This window comes from Puntigrus tetrazona, chromosome 8 (genome assembly GCF_018831695.1).
Source record: "Puntigrus tetrazona isolate hp1 chromosome 8, ASM1883169v1, whole genome shotgun sequence".
NCBI lineage: Eukaryota > Metazoa > Chordata > Actinopteri > Cypriniformes > Cyprinidae > Puntigrus > Puntigrus tetrazona.
The window spans coordinates 13,789,389-13,812,872 of record NC_056706.1 but is presented as its reverse complement, the minus strand read 5'-3'; the positions used below and the strand labels follow the sequence as shown (position 1 = coordinate 13,812,872).

The 23,484-nt window shown below is 37.8% G+C and overlaps 1 protein-coding gene across 5 annotated transcripts in view; it reads right to left on the bottom strand.

The window, feature by feature from the left end:
* Positions 1-2,930: 2,930 nt before the first annotated feature.
* The window catches only part of ccser1 (coiled-coil serine-rich protein 1), a 65,121-nt gene continuing 44,567 nt past the window's right edge, over positions 2,931-23,484 (bottom strand). For 3 of the 5 annotated variants that reach the window (XM_043247029.1, XM_043247028.1, XM_043247030.1), the window contains one exon: positions 2,931-3,446. In XM_043247029.1, coding sequence (XP_043102964.1) covers positions 2,949-3,446 — 498 coding nt within the window. In that variant the 3' untranslated portion in view covers positions 2,931-2,948. Of the gene's footprint in view, positions 3,447-7,095; positions 8,246-20,108; positions 20,145-23,484 lie in introns of those variants that run through there. The other 2 variants (XM_043247031.1, XM_043247032.1) reach the window with 2 other exon arrangements.

The window sequence follows — 23,484 nt, the reverse complement described above, 5'->3', positions numbered from 1 at the left end:
AAATGTATTCATTCAGGGGCCAAATTTACTAAAAGCTTGTGTCAGGCAAACCACCTTTCGCCGTTGAAATAGATTTACTAAAGATGCACAATGAATAATTAGCGCTGAAAAGGCATGGACAGTTATTTTTGTGCCTGATCTTACTGAATATGCATTTGTAGGATATTGCCTTTCAGATGCAAAATTTATGGGACAAGAGTATTAAAATGAATCACCCAATGCAATTTACTAACGTTTGCACAATTACTAAACGCCAAAAAAAAAAAAGCTGTATTTTTCTCCTGTGTCATAAACAGCATCAGCTCTATTTATTTGCAACTATGCTACTTTGCGTTGCGTTTGGTATATTGTGTTAAATGAGATCCTGCATTTTTTTTAATTTGCATGCTGTCAGTAAACAGACCTTTTTGCGCCGTTTGTAATTGGAATTACGCTCTTGCGCTAATTTGCCCCATCTAAAAATCTGGCCTTAAATGTTTATGGAATTATAATAAAATACTTTTTATTTTCATTTTGGAAATGAAAGCCCAACCTTAATAACCAGTGCCCAATCATTTTATTTACTGTACATATCAAAGCCAATTTTACTCACATTTAACATTTGTTTACCAAATGTTCATTTTGGACTCTTAACAAGTTTAGTTTTTGGACCCGTAACAAGACGGACACGTTCCAGTTTAGGGAGTGCGATTTCAGCACCGGAGCATGTAGTGGTGAGACGACGCTAAAGCCTTTCCCTCCCTGAGCCTGATCACACAGAGAGCTGGAAGTAGGTCTGGGAGGGAGAAGGAGATAGAGAGAGGAAGCGATGGCGCTCCCAACAGATTGCTGAAATTGGAGCACTGGACCTCAGGGAGCAGACCTGCTGGATGGATGGGACTGCGTTTCTTCAGGGTTTCCTTCTCCTCCATGCGTCCTTGCTTGAGCTCCTGATCCGCAAAGCCGGGTCATCGCTGTCCCAACGTTACACCAACGTTCTCCCAACGCTGCCAAAATGAGGCCATCCCTCGTTTCAAGCGCCTGTCTTAAGAGTGTGCACTGCATGAGGCCGTCTATGGCAGTTTTAAACTTATTGAAGTTACTGACATGTTTAATTAAATTCATTTGACATCTTTTTTTAATGAAAATTCAAAGTCTCACCTATGTCAAATGTAATAATGTATTTCTCTGCAAAGAGGGTTCTACTACTTTGATTAATGAAGGGCATTTCTTTCTTGAAGTTCAGCTGCCTTGAGGTCTGTCTAAGTGTTTACGACTCGAGGCTCTCCACTAGGGCTGCCAAACCCATTTTAGCTTAGATTGAGTGAGAAAAAGCTTTTATTTTTGTTTGCAGCAAAAGAAAAATGAAAAAAGGAAAAAAGGTAGCTTGCAATTAGAAAAGGCTAATGAGTGTTAAACTTCTTAAAAGGGGTCTGAAAATACGTGGGTAATTCTTACCGGCAGAAAGAGTTTCAATGCCCTCTTCTCGACTGAAGATTGATTTGGCAATATATGCATGATTCTTCAGTATCATGTTTCCTGGTGCAAAATAACGTCATAGACTATTTGTGTGATCTACTACTATAAACATCGCTACTGATTGGGCTTAATATAATAAGCAAGACTATCGTTGTGAGTCTAGGCTAAGACTTGGAGTTAAAAAAAGGTTTTGAAAACTTTACTAAACTTTCTACAGGGTCCAAAATTAACTTTTTGGCACAAAATGTTTTCGATGAATTGAGAAACTGGCCAAATTTTGTTGGTATTCGTCTTGAGGCTATTTTTTTTTATCAGTACAAAATTTGTCTTTTTTTATCTCTCAATTGCATGTGCCAGTTCCTCACATCTTTCATTAAAACATAATTTTGCTCACAATATTTCGATTATGGCTTTAAATGGCATTATCAAAATACGTGACATTTACCATTCAAATGTTAGGGGACAGTATGCTTTTTAAAAGAAATTATTTTTATTCAGTAAGGACGCGTTCAGTTGATTTTTTCGAAAGCGACAGTACACACATTAATATGTTACAAAAGAATTTCTATTTCAAATAAATATTACTTTCCACAAAAAAAATATTAGGCAGCACAACATTTTCTTAAAATAAAAACAAAATGTTACCAGGGCAGCGAATCAGAATATTAGATTTTTTTTTTTTTTTTTTTTTTTTTGAAGATTATGTGACACTGAAACTTTAGTTGAAAATTTAGTTTAGCTATCACAGGAATAAACCTTTTAAAATATATTATTTATTCGATACTGTAATAAGTTATTTAAATTACAATATTACTATTTATCATGCTCATAATTAAATAAAAAGCATAAGCAACCAAAAAAATAAATAAATAAAAATAAAAAAATGTTCCTGCCTCCAAAAATGTCAACAGAAATTTGTCACCAAATAGAGATCTGAAGAAACGCAAAAACTAAGTTTTAATTGACCGCTCTTATACCTGAAATTAAATTAATTACTAACAGTGAAGGTCAGATTATCATTCATACAGCAATATTATACTTACTGGGCAAATACTTGGATCAACTTTCCAAAACCAATTTTTAACTTGACTTTTGAGTCTGGCAAGTGTTAATGTTGGACCCTGTATTTCTTTTAATGACACAATGGAACGCAGAATGTCGACTTCCTCTAGCATTTCAGCAAAACTGTACAATGTGATAGAGTAGCGAATCTCTCACCTTAATGGAACGTCAATCTAAAGTACTTATCAGAGCAGCATATACTATTTCTTCAAAACGGCTTAAGTAGTGCAGGAGGCGGTTTGGTTTTGACACTTAATGCAGACGATTACTTTAACTAAGTCTCGGTGTGCGGTTAAAGTTCGGTTGAGGTTTGAGAGGAAAAATAGCCTTGAATGTAACGGAGTACGCGTGGGTCTGAAGGTACTCGCGGTCACTGAGGAACTCGTATCCATCTGAGGCATGTGTCAGTGTTCGGTGTGTGTGTGTTTTCAACCGTCCTGCTGAGCTAAAGCCTGCAGTTCGGCTGTATGGAGCGAGTGCTGTAGGAAGACGTTCTTTCGGCTGTACATGTGTAAAGACAGAGGCCCACGGGGCGGTTGACCGAGACGGCCGGTAAAAGAGGACTGAAGCCTGGGAATAGGGCCTCGCTCGCTCCGTGGCCCTCGTTCGCTGTCTGAGGACAGGCTGCGTGAGGGACTGGCCTTGCTGGGGAGGCTCATGCTGCTGCCGGCCACGGCACGCGGTATTTGTGAAGGCCCCGGGTGCTCCGTCTTCCGGGGCCCGGATACCTCAGACACAGACTGCCCACCTTCAGCTCTCCGCAATCCTACTCCTCCATTGCTGCAGGCCCTCTCTTCACAAGGCCGACTGTGCTGTTCCGCAGCGGACGTTCGTGCCGGCCTTCGCTCCCTTGTGAGGCTGCTGCTGCTGCTGCTGCTGCTGGGAATGTTGCTGTTTTGGCCTGTGGGTCGACTTGGATGGATTGCCTGTTGAAACAAAAGATGGGAAAGTGAGAGAAAGCGAAGCCACTTAATTTGCTGACATAGTGACAATGCTTCCTTGGCGGTCTAGAACCTTTTCTAATTGTTTCCAGACCAACTGGAACCTTGCCTTTTTAGGAAGAGGAGGCCAAAGGCACACATTGTGGGGAGGTGGCACGAGAAAAAGTCTGTGCTGAGGAGCTTGAGCCACCTGTTCGTTTTGCACACAACACTGCCTCCTCCTTACATAACCGGCCCTCTATTACTCACAATGCTGAATGAGTGCAAGGGAAATATCGCGCATGAAAAAGAAATTAGCTACAAACTAAAGAGCGATTGTTTGATTCATGCTGTAACTCGACGTGTAACTCAGACTGAGCTGGCAGCCAGAAAGTAATACTTGATGCTAATCGGCATTTCGCAAAGTGAGGAAACCTAATTAAGTGTGATGTGGCTAATGTGGGAACTTCAGCTGTGACGTGAAATTGAATTTAAAATAGAGGCTGTAATTGAATTCGTATATTATGGGGAAGAATCTGTGCGAGGAGTTGAGAAACGCACATGCCAATGCAGGTGCGAAAAGAGGCATGCATCTAATGTGCGCTAAACCTATTTTATCCTTTACTGTGTGAAATGTCTTTTGTGCTAACTTACACTTATGTAACGCCAGGATGCAACATGATTTCTTTAAAATAAGCTAACAGGAACAATCCGTTCCAGTCAAACCCATTAACTGGTACAAACTAGTTTTTATAGCAAAAGTCGAACTACAAACTTTCTATTGTTAGACAATGGCATTATATAACAGCAGGTTATTTTCCTTAATTTTAACTGGTAGGTATTCTTTCAGTACTAGATCGTATGTGACCCTGGACCACAAGACCAGTCATAAGGGTTTCATTATTGGAATTGAAAGCTGAAATGGATCTGAAAGCTGAATAAATTAGCTTTCCATCGATATATGGTTTGTTAGGATAGGACACTATTGACCAGGTACAACTATTTACTAAAATACACAGTGATGACCCAAATGACCCATGTCACTTATGACTTATGGTTTTGTGATCCAGGGTCAAATGCTGTCTGTCGATCTATTTAACTTTTGAAATATTCTTTGAACTATGAACAAAACTGGGCATTTTAATGTTTGGCGTTAACATTGATGTCGTGAAGTTAACTATTATTATTACTACTTTTTATTTTTTAAATACTAAAATAAATAGTTAATAGTAATTATTAGTGTGCTTAACAGTGTGCAGTTATTGCACTTACATATTTACCTCACTACGCATTTGTTTATTTCTAGATTAGTATAGGTTTATTTTTAGTTTAGATTTTTTACTAATATTAAACAGCACTTGAAATATACAAATAAATGACTATTAGTTCTATTTCTTCACTTATTACTATATTTAGATCTACATATTTACACCAAAATGAAAAAAAAAAAACCCACACACACACACCTTTTCAGATAACCTGTCATTTTAAGCATTCATCCGCTGGGCCTCTCTTCACAGATACCATGCTAAGCAGCGGGTGTTTGGGGAGCGCAGCTCAGATTTACAATGTCTGTGTCCTCTCAAGTACGCGCTCTGCGGCATTCACAGTACAAATTCAGGCGCTAGCAGACATAAATGCATCAGAGGTTGACAGAGAGAGAGAAGTTTGGTACCTGCACTGGAAAAAGGCCAGAAAAGTGCGCACAAAGACACACACACACACAACTACAGAGTCATCCAGTGGAAAAACAGCGACCAGAGTAAATCAGACTGATTTAACGGTCGTAATCCATTTGGGTCTTTATTAGCTTGTGAAGAAGCTGGTCCTGTGCTAATGGCACGCTTCTGTTAAAAGCCCTCCGGCTGATTATATGCAGTAGGCTGGAAGTAGCAGGATTCAGCCTACTCATTTTCCACACTTCAGCACACCTACAAACACACACATACACGCTCACGCACGCGTGCGCAACAAGCAACTGTTGCGAAGAGGCGCGCTGTCTAAGCCGTAGGCAATGGACAGTAATCCTTGTGTATTATGTATAGTACTGGACTGATAACTGAGAGCAGCGTACAGATATCTGGTTATGTATTACATAAAAAAATCCACTCAAGCAAGCACGGCTCACTTTCATATTCTCAGAAAAAAAAAAAATAATATGTTTGGGAAGGGAAAACAATTCCGCGGCACTTCTCGTCAGAGTCTCGGCAGACAGTGTGTTTCTTTGTTGTTTATTTTTCTCCTCTGGAATCATGTAAAATAAATAGACAATATGAATCTCTTGCTTCACAGACGCAGAGGTTTTCTGAAATAAACATGACAAAAAAAGGAACACAAGAGTTTCGACTTTTTGTGTGGCGACACTGTATTTAGAAGAGCATGCTAATCTATTCATCTTTCCGAATTAAACCTGCGTTAAATATACCGAAACGCACCTTTGTAATAAGACAACAACAAAGCGAGGGTAAACAATTAAGCGCATTTGGGAGCACAGCGTGCTGCTATCTTTTGTCTTTGTCTCCCAGATGCTAGGCTCTACAGTCAGCCAATGAGGAGCAGAGAAGCATGTTGTCCGCCCGCACTTCCTGAAACTCCATCCGTCTGAACCTAAGTTAAGATGATAAAGAGTGGCTTTCAGAAAGAGAGAGAGAAAGAGAAAGCGAGAGAGGATGAAGTGCCACAGTCTGAGGGTGCTTAAAGACAAATGGCTGTCCTCCTCGCCAGCGGCTGATTACAAACCGCCCCTGAATACTTTTAATGGGCTCATGGGCTACCACAACTGCCACTCTGCCTTAGCACCTCGTGCCATGCTGTGACATATGAGCTCTGTGCGGATGTGCAAAAAAGACATATTTTCATAATTTAAAACAAATGAATTATTAAAGTCAGTGGAGCTGTCTATATGATCTAGTTGCAATTTGATGCTGGAGTAAAGAGTGTGGAAGCGAAAAGTAATAGTGTTAATATATTGGTTTCCAAGATGAATAATGTACAGATACAAAGGGAAGATTCTTTTTTTGCCATTAGACACACAACTTCCATAAATATCCATCTGTGTGTGTACACTAATACTCTGATTTTGAGGTCAGTAACAATTCACAAAAATAAAATTATATATATATATATATATATATATATATATATATATATATATATATATATATATATATATATATATATATATATATATATATATATATATATATATATATAAAAATAAGGCTGCATCTACTTTAGTAAAAACAGTATATACTGAAATGGCATTCAATTTTAGATCTTGCCCATTTTAATATATTTTAAAATGATTTTAAAATTTAAATTTTATTGAATGTGTTAATATTTTTAAAACATTTTATTATATTAGATTACATTTTCAGCAGCCATTACGTATGTCTTCAGTGTCACTTAGTCCTTTCAAAATATTTATAATTTGCTGATTTGGTGACCAAGAAACATTTCTTAGTAGTATCTATCTTGAAAACAGCTGTGCTGCTAAATATTTATTTTTTTAAGGATTTCTTGATGAATGTCAACATCAAAGGATTTATTTAAAATCAATTTTTTTCTGTAACATCAAAAATGTAGTTAGTTTTTAATATATACATTCAAAAATTGAATTTGAATAAATGTACATGCTAAAAAAAAAGAAAGAAAAAAGAAAACCATCTCAATTAAAAATGTAAATTAATCTAAATTCAAGTGAATATTAACTGATACAAAATGGATAAATGGATCTTTCAATATATAAATATGTTATTTAATACTTATTATGTGCTTTTTAGATGAAATGTAAGTGAGCATTAGATAACAGCAAATGCAATGTAAATGTAAAAATTCCAGCAAATTTACATATTCCAGGTAACATGTATATTATCAGCCATAAATCAATACGGTTGTGATAAACTGAAGATCTCGATTACAAACAGAGCAGGCTGAATCTGAAAATTGAAAGTATTGAGAGATAATACAGACTAAACCCTGTACAAAACCATTAACATTCATACAAAAAAAATAAAAATAAATAAATAAATAAAGGAAGACCTACATCTTATGCATAATAGCACAAACACAGCAGATGAACATCAGATCTGAATTACGACAGTAACTGCCCTGAAAGTTATTGTTCAACTTAATAGATTTGTTACATAAGCTTTTTGACAGGCCTTTTGACAGCACATTAAAGCATAAGGCACTCTCAGCATGCTAAACATCCCCTCTGAGAAGTTGCGAATCCTTGCTCATCCCCTTGCCAAAAAAAAAACCCAACAAACAACAAACAAGAAAATCTAGATAACCTAGCTGAACTCAGTAACCAGCTAATTCGTTTGGTAGACGATTAGCAGAGCAATCCGAACAGCGCTGTTCTTCTGTGGGGGGATTAAGAGAAAGAAAATGTCAGCTACAGAAAAAGACTCCACGTTTATGTGTGATGAAACCGTGATCGATGGAGAAAGGCTGATCGATTCTCCAGGCCTGCAAAAGAGACTCTTGAAAAATATAAAAACAAAATGGATGGCTGTAAGAGGGGGGAAAAAAAACGAGACGGTGAAGATGTGAAGGAGAAACAAGAGGAGTTGAAAGACAACGTAAGAGCGGGTGCACAGGGTGGGGCGCTCCGTTCAGCGAGTTTCGTCTGAGCCTTGTTTCTAGATGATGAGGCATGATGGAGGCTGGATTTGATGTGTGGAGTAACTGAACACACTTCAAAGGCTTTCCCCCCTATTGAGCCCCTCCAACAGCTGTCAGCTTTAGGGAAGATAAGATTCTTTACAGTCCTTGTCTTGTTCTCTCTGACAGCACAGGACCTGGATAAACAATAACGGGAAATATATATCAAGATGCGGAAGAAAAAAAAATCCAAGTGAAAGCAAAAGGGATGAAGGGAGGAAGGAGACCAAAAAAAAATAAAGAAAAATTCATAAATTGAGTTTCTCTCAGATAAGGTGGCAGATGTCTTCTAAAGCTGATGAGATTGTTGCAGCTGCCTGGGTGTCATCGTAAAGCCGCAGCTGCCTGTTTAAGGACCGTCAGCTCCATGAAGTAAGTTTGTGTGTGGCTTTCCACAACAACATGTGTCACGCAACTTAAGTGTCATGAGCTGACTTTGAATCAACATGACGAAACACACAAAGCAATGGAAGAAAGCTACCGGCGCTTTATGCTTCGGTTGGTTCTACTCGAGCAGCCTCGCCGCACAAAAAACGTTCACAGAGATTTGCGGTCCCTGAGTGCGACGGACAAAAATAACGCTCTTTGTAAGGCTTTCTGAGCCGAGTAGTCCATAAGCAACCTGGCATGATGCATAATTTTCACTCCATCTGGGGCGATGGTGGCGTGGAGGCTGAACATGATTCACCGTGCCAAAGGTCTGAGAGCCCTCGGGCTGTATTGTTTTCTGTATCTCTTCCACTGGCATCCATTTGCTCCGGTGTCACTCTGCGGAGAGGTGAACTGTCATCCTCTCATGGCTGCTAATGCCGAGCTGGGCTGAGGACTCGAGCTAAAATCGATGTGATGACCTGTTCTGCAGTGGCCCAGGCCCAGACTTTTATGTCAGGTGTGAAAAGTATACGAGAACACTCGTCCTCGAGCCAAATAAGTCACCTGCGATGACACGGCAGAGGAAGTTGTATATCTCTAACAGAACTTACTCCAGCATTTGGACCTAAGTGAGAGGAATCCCAATTAAAAAAAACTGAATTTCAATTCAAATATGCAGCAAAAACAATATTTGCGTGACTAATTTGCAAATTATAGAACAGTTACGGTTCCTCTATGTAATTTGATTGGCAGAACAGTATTTCAAAATGCAGATGTTTAGTCCAGTAGCACTGGGAGATTTCACTGTTTACATTATTCCCATTCACTGAGAGAGGAAGCAGAGTGAAGTATACCAACTAATTGGCCAATTTTGACTGAAATGCAAATGATTCAGTAATAACTTCTTGTTTACTGAACTGTATGTAAGTTTCACATTCGCACACACTAATCCCGAGTTGTGCGGCTGAATTGAGAATGCCTTAAATGATAGCACTCTCATTTTTTAAAAGTTTTATCTAAATAAAAATTTTATGGACAGAGTGGAAGAACACTTTATTTGACAGAATGAATTACCTGTTATGACTTCCTTTGAATTACAATGGTGTAACTGTTGGATTCCAGAAGTAAAAAGCTTAAAACGGCCGCTTGTTAATCAGTGGTTCATGCTTTTGTTGAAGCCTTTTTAACTTGTTTCTTAAATAATTGTGTTCAACAGCATCTTTCTGCAAAGAAATCTGACCAATCAGAGAATCAGCATGTATAAAATCAATACTTTCTGTATTAACATATTTCAGATTTTTATATATTTTTTACATTATATATATTTAATTATTTATTTATTTTTTAAATCAAAGTTTGCAGTGTTGGATTTTCCTCATGCTGGCTGGTTTAATTCATTGCTTATAACTATTTAACAAAGATTTTTTTAACCCCTATGGGGGAAAAAATGGAATCTATTCAGTTAATTCCTTTTAATGTCACTCCAATTTAACATCCCAGCAAGCCAGTTCAGTTCAAATTCACTCTCAAATTCCAAGCCAATCCTCCGATTCAAAATTCTGCAGATAACATTCATTTTAAGTACTGAATATCAAAGTGTATTGAGGTATTGAATGCAACAGCTCGCTGGTGTGATACTGCTTAATTGAAAGTTTCACAACATCATCAGCCTTTACTCTTCAAATCTTCTCCCTCAAAGTGGAAGTTTTTCAAGTTTGCCAAAGCAGGCAACTGTAATTATTTTTTAATGAGGCAATTGAAGCCTGAATATTTCATGAAGAAAGATAAATGTTCTCAGTACCATCTCTATTTACCAATGTTTTTTGGATGAGTGCTGTGTTTGGATACGAGAATGAATAAAAGCCTCTTGATGGCGAGCATTACTGGAGTGTGGGCTTGTGCTTTTCTCCCCTAAAACACCTGTGAAAACTGTTGTCTGACCCACTACATTTCCCCGAGGCCCTCATCTCTTATCAGTAGTACACGGACTGCTGGAGGGCTTGCCTACTTCACAGCACCTCATTTCTCACACCAGTACATCCTACATCCGCGTCAGACACACACTCATTCGCTCTTTCTCTCTCTTTAAGGGCCTTGGGGCCATCACAAAGCCTACACTGACTGGACGAAAATGCATCTTTAAAATCCACCCTAAACTCAAGACTCTCTGGGATTGTTTACTCTTCCTGTGGCAGTTCTGAAGGAAGTTCTCCTTCCTGTTCAGCTGCAACGGGGGAACATTTTGAAAAGTTTCCAGATTCCATTGTCGCAGTTTTAGCTATCATTATGGCATTCAATGGGCTTACTTCCATCAAATTGTTTTTTAAGAACATTTTATTACATTACATAAGCTAGTATAAGTGCTGCTGTTTTAAATATGAATAGCTAATATTGACAAAATCTGGACTTTTCTTTACTGCCAAAAATAACATAAAAAAAGCTTTTGCATGGTGCCAAACACTCTATAATCATCTCAGTATAGGAAAGCAGAGAACAGAACACTCTGTCCTTTGCGGCTCTCCTGAGCAGAGTTGTCAAATGTCACTCGCCGCCTGATGACTGTGTGAGTGAAGGGAAGGCTGGCCCTGTAGATGCCCGTATCATACCTAACTCAGCTTGAGGGCTCTACAGTTAGGGCCTCTGCTGCCAGTTACTCATACACATACTTCACCTAAACACACAGCCCTAAATAATTATCACATTTGCATCTACTGACAGACCACTGAGAGGTGCATGCGCAGTGGAAAAGAAATGAGGACAGGTGCCTCTCTTACATCTGCAAGTACTCTGCCATGAATGCCAACTGTTCAGCTGATCCAATTCCACTACCGATCCTTTTTGTTGTTAATGACCAAAGACTAGAGTATTTTATGTAAAGAAATTTCTAACTACACACTGTGTTGCTACAAAATATAAATATAAAAGAAAAGTACTGCAACCTAACTGCAGCAGCAATATTAATTAAAAGTGATTTCAAAAAAAAAAAAAATAATAATAATAATAAATTAAATTAAATTAAATCAAATCAAGTATGAAGAAAAATTACTAGTACTAATAAGCAGCCAATATGTTAATAACTGCATGATAATAAGCAACTAGTTAATAGTGATAACTGGTCCCTATACTAAACTGTTATCTAAAATACAAGTCACTGTTATACGGATTTAAATTTATAACCCAAATTAAACACTAGCCAGTAAAATACTTTATGTAAGAATAAGAAATGTAAGAAATTTTAATTTATATAATTAATTCCATTCTGTAAAATGTATAAAAACTAATACATTTATTTTAAAATGTAACTGTAACAATTAATTATATTGAATCATTCTAAATTTACAAAAAAAAAAAAATAATGAATCGCTATCAACCTAAAGATTCACACCGGACTATTCAGTGTAGCAAGTGGGGTTTTTTTGTTTTGTTTTTTTAATCATAAAAGTGTGTAGGTGGCTTGTCCCATTAAAGACACTCCATGTTAAAAACAAAGACAATTTATTCTTATCAGATTTTCCTGTTCTGCATATTAATTCTCCGTATTTGTCGGCAAAACATTGCAACTTTGCACCTCGAGGCATTTGTGAATGTGCAGATTGCAAAAGACTTGTTCATTAATATTTATGCTCTAGCTATTTTCATTAACGCTGCAGTAAATTGTCGTATGAGATTCAGAGGGCTTTGGCTCTCAGTATCTAAAAGCTGATATATTCACAGCACGCGGCGGAAGAACCCCAACGCTTATCAAGCGGGGTCCCATCGCATTAAGCTAGAGAGCAGGAAAGACCCTGGCCTATACAGAAGTGGTCCTTGTGGCATAGGAGTGCATCACGTCTCACTCCGAGCCTCTGATAGATCCAGGAGAGGCAACTCGCACTGCACCTGCCCTACTTTGGTGTGACTAATGAACCTGAGGTGTCCTGAATCTGTCCACTGGTTGAAGGGGGAGGGGAGGAGAGGTGCAGAGCTGGTCTCTCAGCTGGCCACAGCCGCTCAACTATAGAGTAGTGATGGATATGCAGTCTCATCCCTGGGCACAGAGCCAGGCCGAGCCTGGACACATGTGAACACACACACACACACACACACACACACAGACACAGACAGGTAACAGTCAGCAGGATACGGCATCAATTAGCAGTGCTGAGTGGGGGATGACCACGGATCTAACTATAGGAAGGCGGCACACAGGCGCCCTTCTTGTCATGAGACTAGTGTTCTTGGAAGCGTGCCGGCAGCTTCATTTCCCATGATGGGAATATGCAAAGTTGATCAAATCATGTTGTATCAAAGGAGGACGTTCTTTTCAAATTTCAAATGATTGCCTTCATTTCGCTCATTCCCTCAGAGACCCTCGGCTGGTTCTCAAGGACAGATTATGGACTGGGCCGGTGGGGCCTCTGACTGCCAGCGGGCTTCAAGCGGCGATAAATGCAGAAACAAGCCACTACAGATGTAAAATTGAGATAGATAGACGAACAGCACTCAAACATGTCCCGGTGACTGTTGACTGTTGAAATAAATGAAGAAATGCTCCTCACTCCACTACACCATTAACACCTTATGAACAACCAGTTTAAGTTTCCAGGTTAACTGGTCATGGTACGCTAAAGTAAATTCAACATTATTTTTTTGTAATATTATGCAATTACATCTTTATTTTTCACATTTGCTACATAGTATCTTATTATTATTATTATTATTATTATTATTATTATTATTATTATTATGAGCAATTGTCGAAAGTCAAATGTGAGTACAGATGCAAAAAAAAAATGAATGCACGAAATAAACACTGCATAGCATAACCTAGAAAGAAATCTACAGATATTTATTTTAGTGTAGTGAAAATCTGATAGCGACAGACATAAAACAAAAACAACTGAAAATATGCATTATATGGTCATTAAAGAAGGCCGTAATTAAAAATGCAACATTTTGTTTTAACAAACATCAAAATATAGATTTCAAATATTATCTGCCATTGTTTAGCATAAATGGGTCCACATGAAATGCTGAAAGCAAATTTTAGTTTGAGACTAAAAAGGTCAGTGACCAACCAACATAACTGACAACTCTGATTTCAGGCAAACCTACTCTTACAAAAAAGTAGCAATTTAAAATCAATTTAAAACAAGGCCTCCAGTGAAGCTTGTGCTCCGGCCCCTCACAGGACCTTGTATAATCCTCCCCTTGCCCATTCTATAGAGTAAACGTTCTGTCATTTTCGACAGTGTGCAGCAAAGGCATTCTGGGATAAATAAGCTCCTCAGCAGCTCTCATCAGCTTTGCCCACTTCGACAAACAGTGTTCTGCAGTGATATATTGTGCTAATGATGTGCTCGAGGACAATGAATAAAAAACTGACGCAATAAAACTTCACACATTCATTTACCTTCTTCATGCGTCTATAATGTGAACTTAATAAGCAACTCTCAGTGAAGAGATAAATCCAAATCTCTATGTTATTTTTTTTTTTCACTTGAAACATAATTAGAGGAAGAGTGTATCTAATCTAGTCCAGATGAAAATATGCCTTGAGCAGTTGGAGAACGATGCTGGGAGGAAATGCACAAACATTTACCTTTCAATGAGCGTTGAGATCCTCTTGCATGCGGTGATTAAAGACAGTGTAGGATGGTGCAGATATAAACCATTCGTCATCGTGTATCCCCTGGCATAATCTCCCATGAACATACACGCCATTAAATGATGATCAGGAATCTGATTTTCCATCTTCCATACTACTTATGCATAGTCTGTGATGCTGCTTAATCTGTTGTTATCACACATCTAACATAACTACCATGATGTCTCCAGGATAAATGTATTTGCTTTATTTAGATATAGACCCACAATACTTTAATGGCCTTTAATTACTTTAGATTTGTGTTTTATGGGATATATCGTGTCTCTTTTTCAAATTCTAGTAAGTAATCTTACCACCTACATTGAGATTATCATAACTGAAACGGAACCTTAACTTATATGAAACAAACTATATGGTCTAACTCTATGGTTACTCAATAGGAGATTAACTAAATCACATTAATATACCTTCAGTAGTACTAAAGGTTTAAAAAGAAATTTATATTTAGCAAGAATATTGATCAAAATTCACATTATGGTAAAAATGTCTTGTACTTAACGTATTATACATATACACACTTATATACATATACTTGATGCTTTAAAATGCATCCTGTGGTAGAAAATAATTCGATTTTGAAACGAGTCAGAATATATACTGCCAGTAAATCTCTATTATATTATCTATATAATCTAGCTACAAACAGATGCAGACAGGATTGGGCTAAATCCAAGTAAATTTAATAGAGCTATTCTTACATAACTTAAATTTGCAATTAAACTAACATTTTTGGGAAAATCGTATTTTAATTAAATTTGCGTGTTTACAGTAAAGAAAAGGTATTTGGTTAAAAAAGGTATAAAGTAGGGAGGCACCGAAATTTCTTTCGCCGAAAATTGCATTTTTGGTTTTTGGTCGAAAGAGAAAAACAGACAAAAAAAAGGTTGTATAATATAACATATGGCGTGCACCTCCCCTGTCATTGCGCGGTTTGATGCTCTGCTCAATGAATGCGCTTCAGCTCGTACTGTATAGTAGCCTACCGCTCCAATAACTACACTTAAAAAGCAGAGTCCGCTCAAATAACGTGCTAACCGGAAATTTCTATGTAGTATACTTGCTCCTGTTTGCAATAGCGCTCATGTGCTGTAACACGCTGTAGTACAGCTGACACCTCTCTCTTATGACGCCATGCTTTGCGAGATTATACATTATTTTTAAATATACGTTGTATTCACTTTACAATACGGTTCTGTTAGTTTATGTGTTAACATGAACGACGCATTTATTCTTAATGTTAATTAATGATAATACAGTTCAGTTCATGAGTGGTTAACTGCTAACAAGCACAACTTTTGATTTTAATAAATGCATTATTGAATGCTGCAATTAACATTTTAATAACATATTTAATAAAATAACAAATAATCATTACGAAGCATTTTCAGCCAATTACATCCAGAATTTTCCATTTCGGTTTCAACCCAGGAAAGCTGTTAACAGTGAATGTTCTCAAGAACTGCTGTTTGAAAATAAAGCCAATAATTCGGTAACTACAGTAAGGCACACTTTGTGTACAACTACCATCTGAATTGTTTTCAAAGTTAAATACATTTATAGCCGAGTTCTCTGCACATTCTCTACAATATAATCTAAGCCAACTCAAAGGTAACTAGGCCAACCACAAAGCAAAAGCAGAAAACGCTCAAGGTGTTATCCACAGCTGCAAATCTTTTTCTCCAGCCCAAAGTGTTCAGAGCGCCTACAGATAAAGCCTACTGCAATGGCCCGGACAGGCCAGTAAAAGCAGAGTTCTCACAGAGACACACAATTCGACCACAATTATAGTCCGCTTCAAGCCCTGGACTGCCCCAGTCTCTCTCTCCGTCTGTCTGTCTCTCGGTCTTTCATATGAGAGTCAGACACAGAGCTTTTCTTTGCTCTGCTCTCACTGCAGTCTGCAGTCCAGAAAATAATAGAGTGCTAATTAATTTCTAAATCCAGCCTATTCTCAGAGATGAACAAACCTAAAATCTCACTTTTGATGAATGTGCCGATTGCAATGGTTTTCAATTACGATCCTCAAAAACACCCCCATCATCAACGCATTGTCGTCAGTTAATCGGCACGTAAGTACTGTATGACAACTTTGTTCCACATTTCTGATTTCAACTAATGAGTTCTTGATTTCCTAAGCTATAAATAACACTAATTAATTGAATATTTAATAGGAAACAACAAGAAATTTGATGTTTTCTCATTTCATTCCAACATTTTATTGTTATGGTGCAAATAAGCAGAATCAATCTACTTTAGAAAACAAGTTTGTGAGAAAAAAAAAAACTAACTGGTTTATGAGAACATACAGTACAAAAGTACACAGATATCAAGGTTTGTTCAAAAGTCCCATGTAAATATGCACTACTGTTATGTAGGGTTAGTTTTACCAATTATTTAAAAAAAAAAAAAAAAAAAAAAAAAAAAAAGTAGAGTAGATATATTTTTATTATTTATACACGTATATTATAATATTTATAATATAATATTATCGTAATATTTAGAAAAATCTATTATAGAAACATATAGACTTCTGTATAGTTGCTAAAAACTTCTACTTTAAATAAGTGTTGCTACTTTAAACGTAGACACTGCAGTCTCAAATCTGGGCATATATATATATTATATATATATACACACACACTTTAGGTTGCAAAAAATATTTCACCATGAGGTGGTGCTCTATCTTGAGCTGCAACCAGCTGAGTTTCAATACACTTTGACATGTACAGTACAGGCCTTTATACGCTCAAAAATAAATAAATAAATAAAAACAAAAATACACACAGATGCACAGAAAGAAAAACGGCATGTCCGTATCAGCAGTGCTTCATACATGACTGCTCTCGTAAGATACTGGCAAGCATTAGGAGCAGTATGGAGCGAGCAGCAGGTCGTGTTCTATAAATGGCAAGACTAGATTATGGTTGAAGGCAGGAACCAAGCACCCGCCATAATCCTTTAAACCTGACATGTAAATGTACAGTTCCTTCCCAAGCTAATCAAAATTCATACGGGACACAGAAGTGTTGCGATAGTAACAAGCAGCACCTCTCTGCATACAATCTAAACTGCGAAGGGATCACGGCGGAGCTCGGCTGCCAAGCTAGAGCAGAGCTGAGGGAAGTGGTTTGGAGATATCACAGCATGGTTAGGCTACAGATGGCTGCGTGAGGTTTTAATAGGATCCATATGGAGACAGGTATCCAGCGCAGCCGTTTGTTTAAAAATCGGAGATGCACACTAAAACTCTGGGCGAGAATGCACTTGGGTTTTTGATGGACTAGCAAGGGAAAGAGAGAGATGAAGCGGATGGACAGACTTGGGTTTGTTTTTTTTCTTGGTCCTGGAAGTTAGAAAGATGCAAGGGGATTAAAAACAAAAACACGGCCTGCGTGATTTCGACCATAACCTCGCTGATAAATAAATGAGCTACACGAGGGACCTCCAAGGCGGTCTTGGCGATTTAAAAACAATGATAAAATGGTGCACAAAATGCTGAACTCAAAAATAAGCAGCATTATAAAATACACAGTGTACCAGGTTTGTTCCACATGCGTGTGATTGCGCAAGCAATTTCAGGGATCATCAGTGAGAAATTATTCCACTTCATAAGTCTTGTGAAGTTAAAGGCATAGTTCAGGCACATATTACAATTCTATCAGTATCTACTCACCCTTATGGTTCAGGCGAATATTAACATAGTTTTTAGGCAGATATTTACTATTAAGTTCACTTTTTATCCAACAGAGATGTTAATATATACTTATATGACAAATGTCCCAAAAAGGCTCATTTCACACTGCCCATCTCACTAGACAGTTATGGACTTAATCTAAAACAACCAACATTAAATCAATTACATCTATAGCCATCCTTTGAATGATTTATGCTGGGGATTTAATTTCCTTCCCTTGAAAAAGAAACTACACAGAAACACTTTGTACTAAAAAAAATAAATCCAGTTTTACTACAGCAGCCACAGCGGCCCTTGACGCTTCAATTGAGGGTTATTAAAAGTAATTTCCCTGGTAAAAGACAATATCTACAGTGGTGCAAAGAGTATAGAAACCCATCTGTCACTTGCTTAGTTTAAATTTAATGATAATATCCACTTTAATTCCTCCGGCAGCAGCTGCCCAATAAACCCAATAAACAGAGTACTGGTGGTGGAAAAGTTATAATAATAAAAATAATTCATCTTTTTTTTTTTTTTTTTTTTATAAGTACCAATCAAGTATGTATGTATATATGTCTGTGTGTGTGTGTATATATATATATATATATATATATATATATATATATATATATATATATATATATATATATATATATATAATTTTTTTTTTTTTTTTATTATTATTATTTGTGTTTAAATGGGGCCAGTAAGTCTGACTTATTTTGAACCAAATCAGCTGACAATAACTAACTGAAATGAACCTGGCTTATTTGGTAAACTTGTTTTATGAAACAGGCCCCTATTGACATCCTAATACTGCTTTTCAGCACACATCTGACATTAATACTTGAGAATACATGATCACACAGAAAAATAAGCCATTATCTAAGCTGACTGACACATGATATTTGATATAATGGTATCTGATACCATTAGACTCAACAAACAGGCATTCATACTTCATTTCTGTCCAAACTCTTTTAAATATTCATTATGCAAGACTGTGAGTCACTTTTCTCCCTTTAAGTCAGCTATTATATCAATGCCACAACCATATTTGTCGTGCTTTCACTTGGGCTGACAAACTCTGTCAGTCATCTTCACTGGGGCAAATCTCAAAAATGCCATGCAACACAACTGCTCGAGATCAGAGCTCGTCTATCTGCTTCTTTACATCCAATATTTAACACCAAATGCCAAGTTTTGGATATCATAAGCGTAATTACACGTGCCCTTGAGCTTTGACAGCGGGAGTATCGTATGTGTCCAAAGATCATAAAGTATTTTAAGGAGCACTAATTTCACTAGTTTGGTATTTCACCCGTGGAGAGGGTGAAATGCAGCGGATCAATACAGGCAAAATCTTGGCATCTTTCCCTAAAAGACATCCTGAATTTATGGAACAGGCATTTACACACCTTCAAGCAAACTTTACAATACATCCTTGAATCCAGTGACACTTCACATCTCACCAAAACAACACTGACAGCAGATTTATGCACTTTGCTAGTCCCACAAAGCACATTACGCCATTAGCTCGATTGTATTACACGGACGAAATGTGCATGTTTTCTCTGACTACCATTAAAAGCTAAAACCACACATTAGAGAAATGCAAAAGCAAAGTCGACAGGTCTGACTTTTTCCTGCACCCACTGCGCACCCACTACATGCAGATATAGCAGGAGGAAATAAATATAGGTGTGATTTGCGGCTTATTGACATTTTTTCCTGTAACAGCGTTGGAGGTTTGCTCTATAAATATGTATATGCGAGTCTTCCTGGATTTCACCCGTATCCCACACAAATCTGGGGTTTAAATGAGTGTCCGACGTCTCCTTCGGTGGATATTCGCATCCTCCGTTTTTCTATCTGTCATGTTTTACCGCAACGCTCAATGTCACGCTTACACTGCAGGTTTGTGATTTGCATTTTTTTGTCACAATCTCAACAAAAGTGTCGCGCCGACACGGCAAAAGCAGTTCCCGCAAAAAAAAAAAAAAAAAAAACACCATCTGATTAGGGAGAAAAGACTGATGATTTTGCAAGTGTGGATTAAAATAAAGCAAGCAATCAACATGTCCCCAACAGAGACGATTAGGACAGAGCTGATAAGATTAGCACGCAACAATCACCGTAATTTCATATACAGCTCCACGGCAATTAAGACATTTGCGTGTGATTATTTGTTGATGCAATTTAAAAGCTCCGCGGTTTCCCTCAATTAGCCAAGGTGAGGATTGGTGGATGAAGCTGCCTGCCTTTGATTAGAGACAGAGCCGCTCTACACAGAAATACACCCTACCTGCATTGTGCTGCCGGCGCGGGCTGCTTCTGTTTACTGCACCCATGGGAAGAGAAAGGGGAGAGGGAGAACAAAACAACATGGAGACAGATGAACATGATGTGTACAAATGACAGAAAGGAAATTCAGTGAAGTGAAGAGAAAATCAAAAGCTTTACATGCTAACACAAAAGAATGGCTCGTGGCGGTTTGCAGATATGATGCATTAGCACTTACGTAGGTATAAACAGAAGATGAAAACATTATTTGGATAAAAATTAGACCGTGATGGCAGGCAGCGGGAGAGGGATGAGAGCAAAAAGGCTGGAATGGATATAATTCGGTCACGCCGCCTCACAGTGCATTTCATTTAAACACTGAACAAAATGTCAGGTACAAGAGGTCAACAAAAACAGCCTTGAGCAATTTTCAACAAGCATGCAGTCATTCCCGATAAGATATCTGCAACACTAAAAGGTATTGAGTTTTGGAATTGAATTATGATAATATGAAATGGCAAATATTTTAAAAGGGGGCTCCAACAGCACTAATCTGCACTAAACAAAGGCAAATGCAATTTACCAATTTTCGTAGACCTAATTACATGCTACAGAGAGCAAATTATATTTAAATATATATGAGAGAGGGAGAGAGCGAAGTGGCAGAGAGAAATAAAATTGATCATTCTTACATTTGTTCATCCTGTTATCTAGATTGTTTTACAGGTTAATAAAATAATAATGAGCAAAGCAGGAGTTTGGGAACGTGTGTGAAAACGTGTTTCAGGAGTCTCACAGCGAGATGGAGAGGATGGGAAGTGAGGCAGGAGATGCTAGAGAGGCCGTGGGTGGGTGACTATGTCACATTGTGGCGTGGATTGAGAAAGAGAGAAACTTGAGGGAAAATATCACTGCCAAGAATAACAAGGGGACTTGAAACAACTGCAAAAATGGTAATCTGCCCTGAGCTTTAATAAAAGAACGCAGAGGTGAGGCTGGTCCATAAATTATTTCCCATCCTATTGCATGAAATCCAGATGAAGACGGTGTGAACCCTGCTACTCCAGTAAATTAATATATTCATTGATTTCTAGAGTCTGTAGGCAACGGTAAAGCCTGTATTGCAGCACTGCGGGGCAGGACTGAGTGTCCTTCCTTAAGCAATAATATATGCTGAACTCAACATGCGTGCAGAAAAACTAATTGAGGGTGTAACTGATTCAGGGCTACAACAATTAAACCGATAAAGTCAGTAATAAACAATGACAATTACTGCCGGCGCAGTTCACTGTCAACTGGTTGAGTATTTGTGCTTTTCGGTGAACCGCTACAAGTAGCATTTCAATTAGACATAAACACTAACATTGTTAAATTCTTACAATACCATCACATTCTAGCAGAAACCGAATAATCAAAGAAATCCAGAAATGAACTCATTTACTCACCCTTATGTAGCTCTAAACCTGTATGACTTTCTTTGTTCTTTAGAACACAAAAGCAGATAAATGAATGAATATCCCATTTGGTAAATTCACTGGCAGTACACTATGACTCACTTTAATGTTTAAAAGGCCCGAGTGTGTCAGCAAAAAGTACATGCGGTTTACTGATATTTTTTTTTTAAGTGCTCCAGTCGCTTTCAATTCAATATTTTTCACAGCAATCCTCAAAGGCCAATTTGGTGAAAAACAATCCAATATTGAAACACTTTTATGGTAAAATTATCCCCTCAATGGCTGCCCTACGACATCCAGCATCATTAATACAACAGAATATCCCAATGGATAGTAAATAAATTTTCTTTTTGTGAAGAAAGTAAGTCTGGAATGGCATAAAGGTGAGTTAATGATGACAAAATGTTCATTCTGGGAGAAAATATCCTTTGAAGTGTCGCTGTCATCTTTAAATTGCAAGTACTCTAAAAGCAATTATCAAAACAATATTCATTCCCGGACATCAAATTTAGGTTTTAAAGCCATCATAATGAAAACCTTCAATCAAGTCGTACAATTAACCCCCAAGTGGTTAAGATTTGATAACTTCAGTTACTAATAAGAGTTATTCTGCTTTCAAACTGATTTTTTTTTTTATCTCAACGTGTTCAAAATAGCTGTTAGCTATTATTGTTAGCTGCTGCGCTAAATAGATCCTCAAATCAGCACACAAAGGAGAGACTGCAAATCAGCTGTGTCATATTCATATTGCAAAGGCTTGGACACATAACCAGGGACTCATAAATATTCTGAAGGGGATTCGTGCAAAATCAAATCTGTTTCCTGGGCAGCCAGAGCTGAGGAATGTGACTTTTCTGCTTCTGACAGCTGATTCAACTACATGGTTGGAGAGCAACTTCCGATAAAAAAAAAATGTGTTTCTGATCCCCATTACCGCTGAATGTCACAGTTTATATAATTATTTATTAACTTCTTTATTGTGATGCAAAGTTCCGGCCTCACCCGGCCATCTGTCCACAGCGAGGTGTTGCGTGTGCATTCCATTATAGTGGCCCTGAAGGGGGCCGAATAGGCTGGACCTGCGTTCACCTTCTGCTAATGGCGGAGAACACCCTGCAGGCAGTCTCCAGTCGGTCCTGTCCACAGGGACTCAGACCTTCTGTCATGGATTAGGATGAGAGTTTTTACCTTGACAAAGTTATCATGGACATGTTTATACAGGCCATCGGAGCAAAAAACAACAAGCAAAGAGTGCAATGCTTTTTTTAAAAAAAAAGCAGAAAGGACAGAAAAGGTGGCCTCCTTTCCACAGAAATCTAATGGGGACAAATTAGAGAATAGGAATGACACGTGTAAAACATGTTACGCTATTCAGACTTGCCTTGATGATTTCTTACCTCCAGATACCACTTACATTTTTAACGGCTTGGAGCTGCAACTACTTCCTGCTGGTGAATGTTCTCACGCCACAGCAGCTCCCACACACTCGCACTCCACCTGATGCTTCTTCAACAGAAAGCCCAGATGGAGAGCCATTCTAATGACTGGCATGTGTTGCTATCTCTCTATTAACCTTAAGAGAACTCTTAATCTATATATCCCTTTTGTGTTACACCTAATCTATTCTCTTTTTGGCTGACTTTCAAGTGCAAGTCTCTTGCTCCCACACTTTCCCTTCCCCCATCTCTTTCTTTTTCACACGATTCCTCTGTGACTATGGGTGCTCTTGAGCTGAAAATCAAGAAGTGGTTCTTATTCACTGCAGCTTTATATGAAAAAAATGAGGTGAAGAATATTTTCATGAATAAATGAGTCAAATCAACAGTTTTTTTAGTTAATCAGCTTTACAGCTACTGAATTAATGTCTGACTCAGCAACTGAACCACAAGTGATTACTACTGGTCATATTCTCTACTGAATTTAACAATAAATGTTGTACTTAAT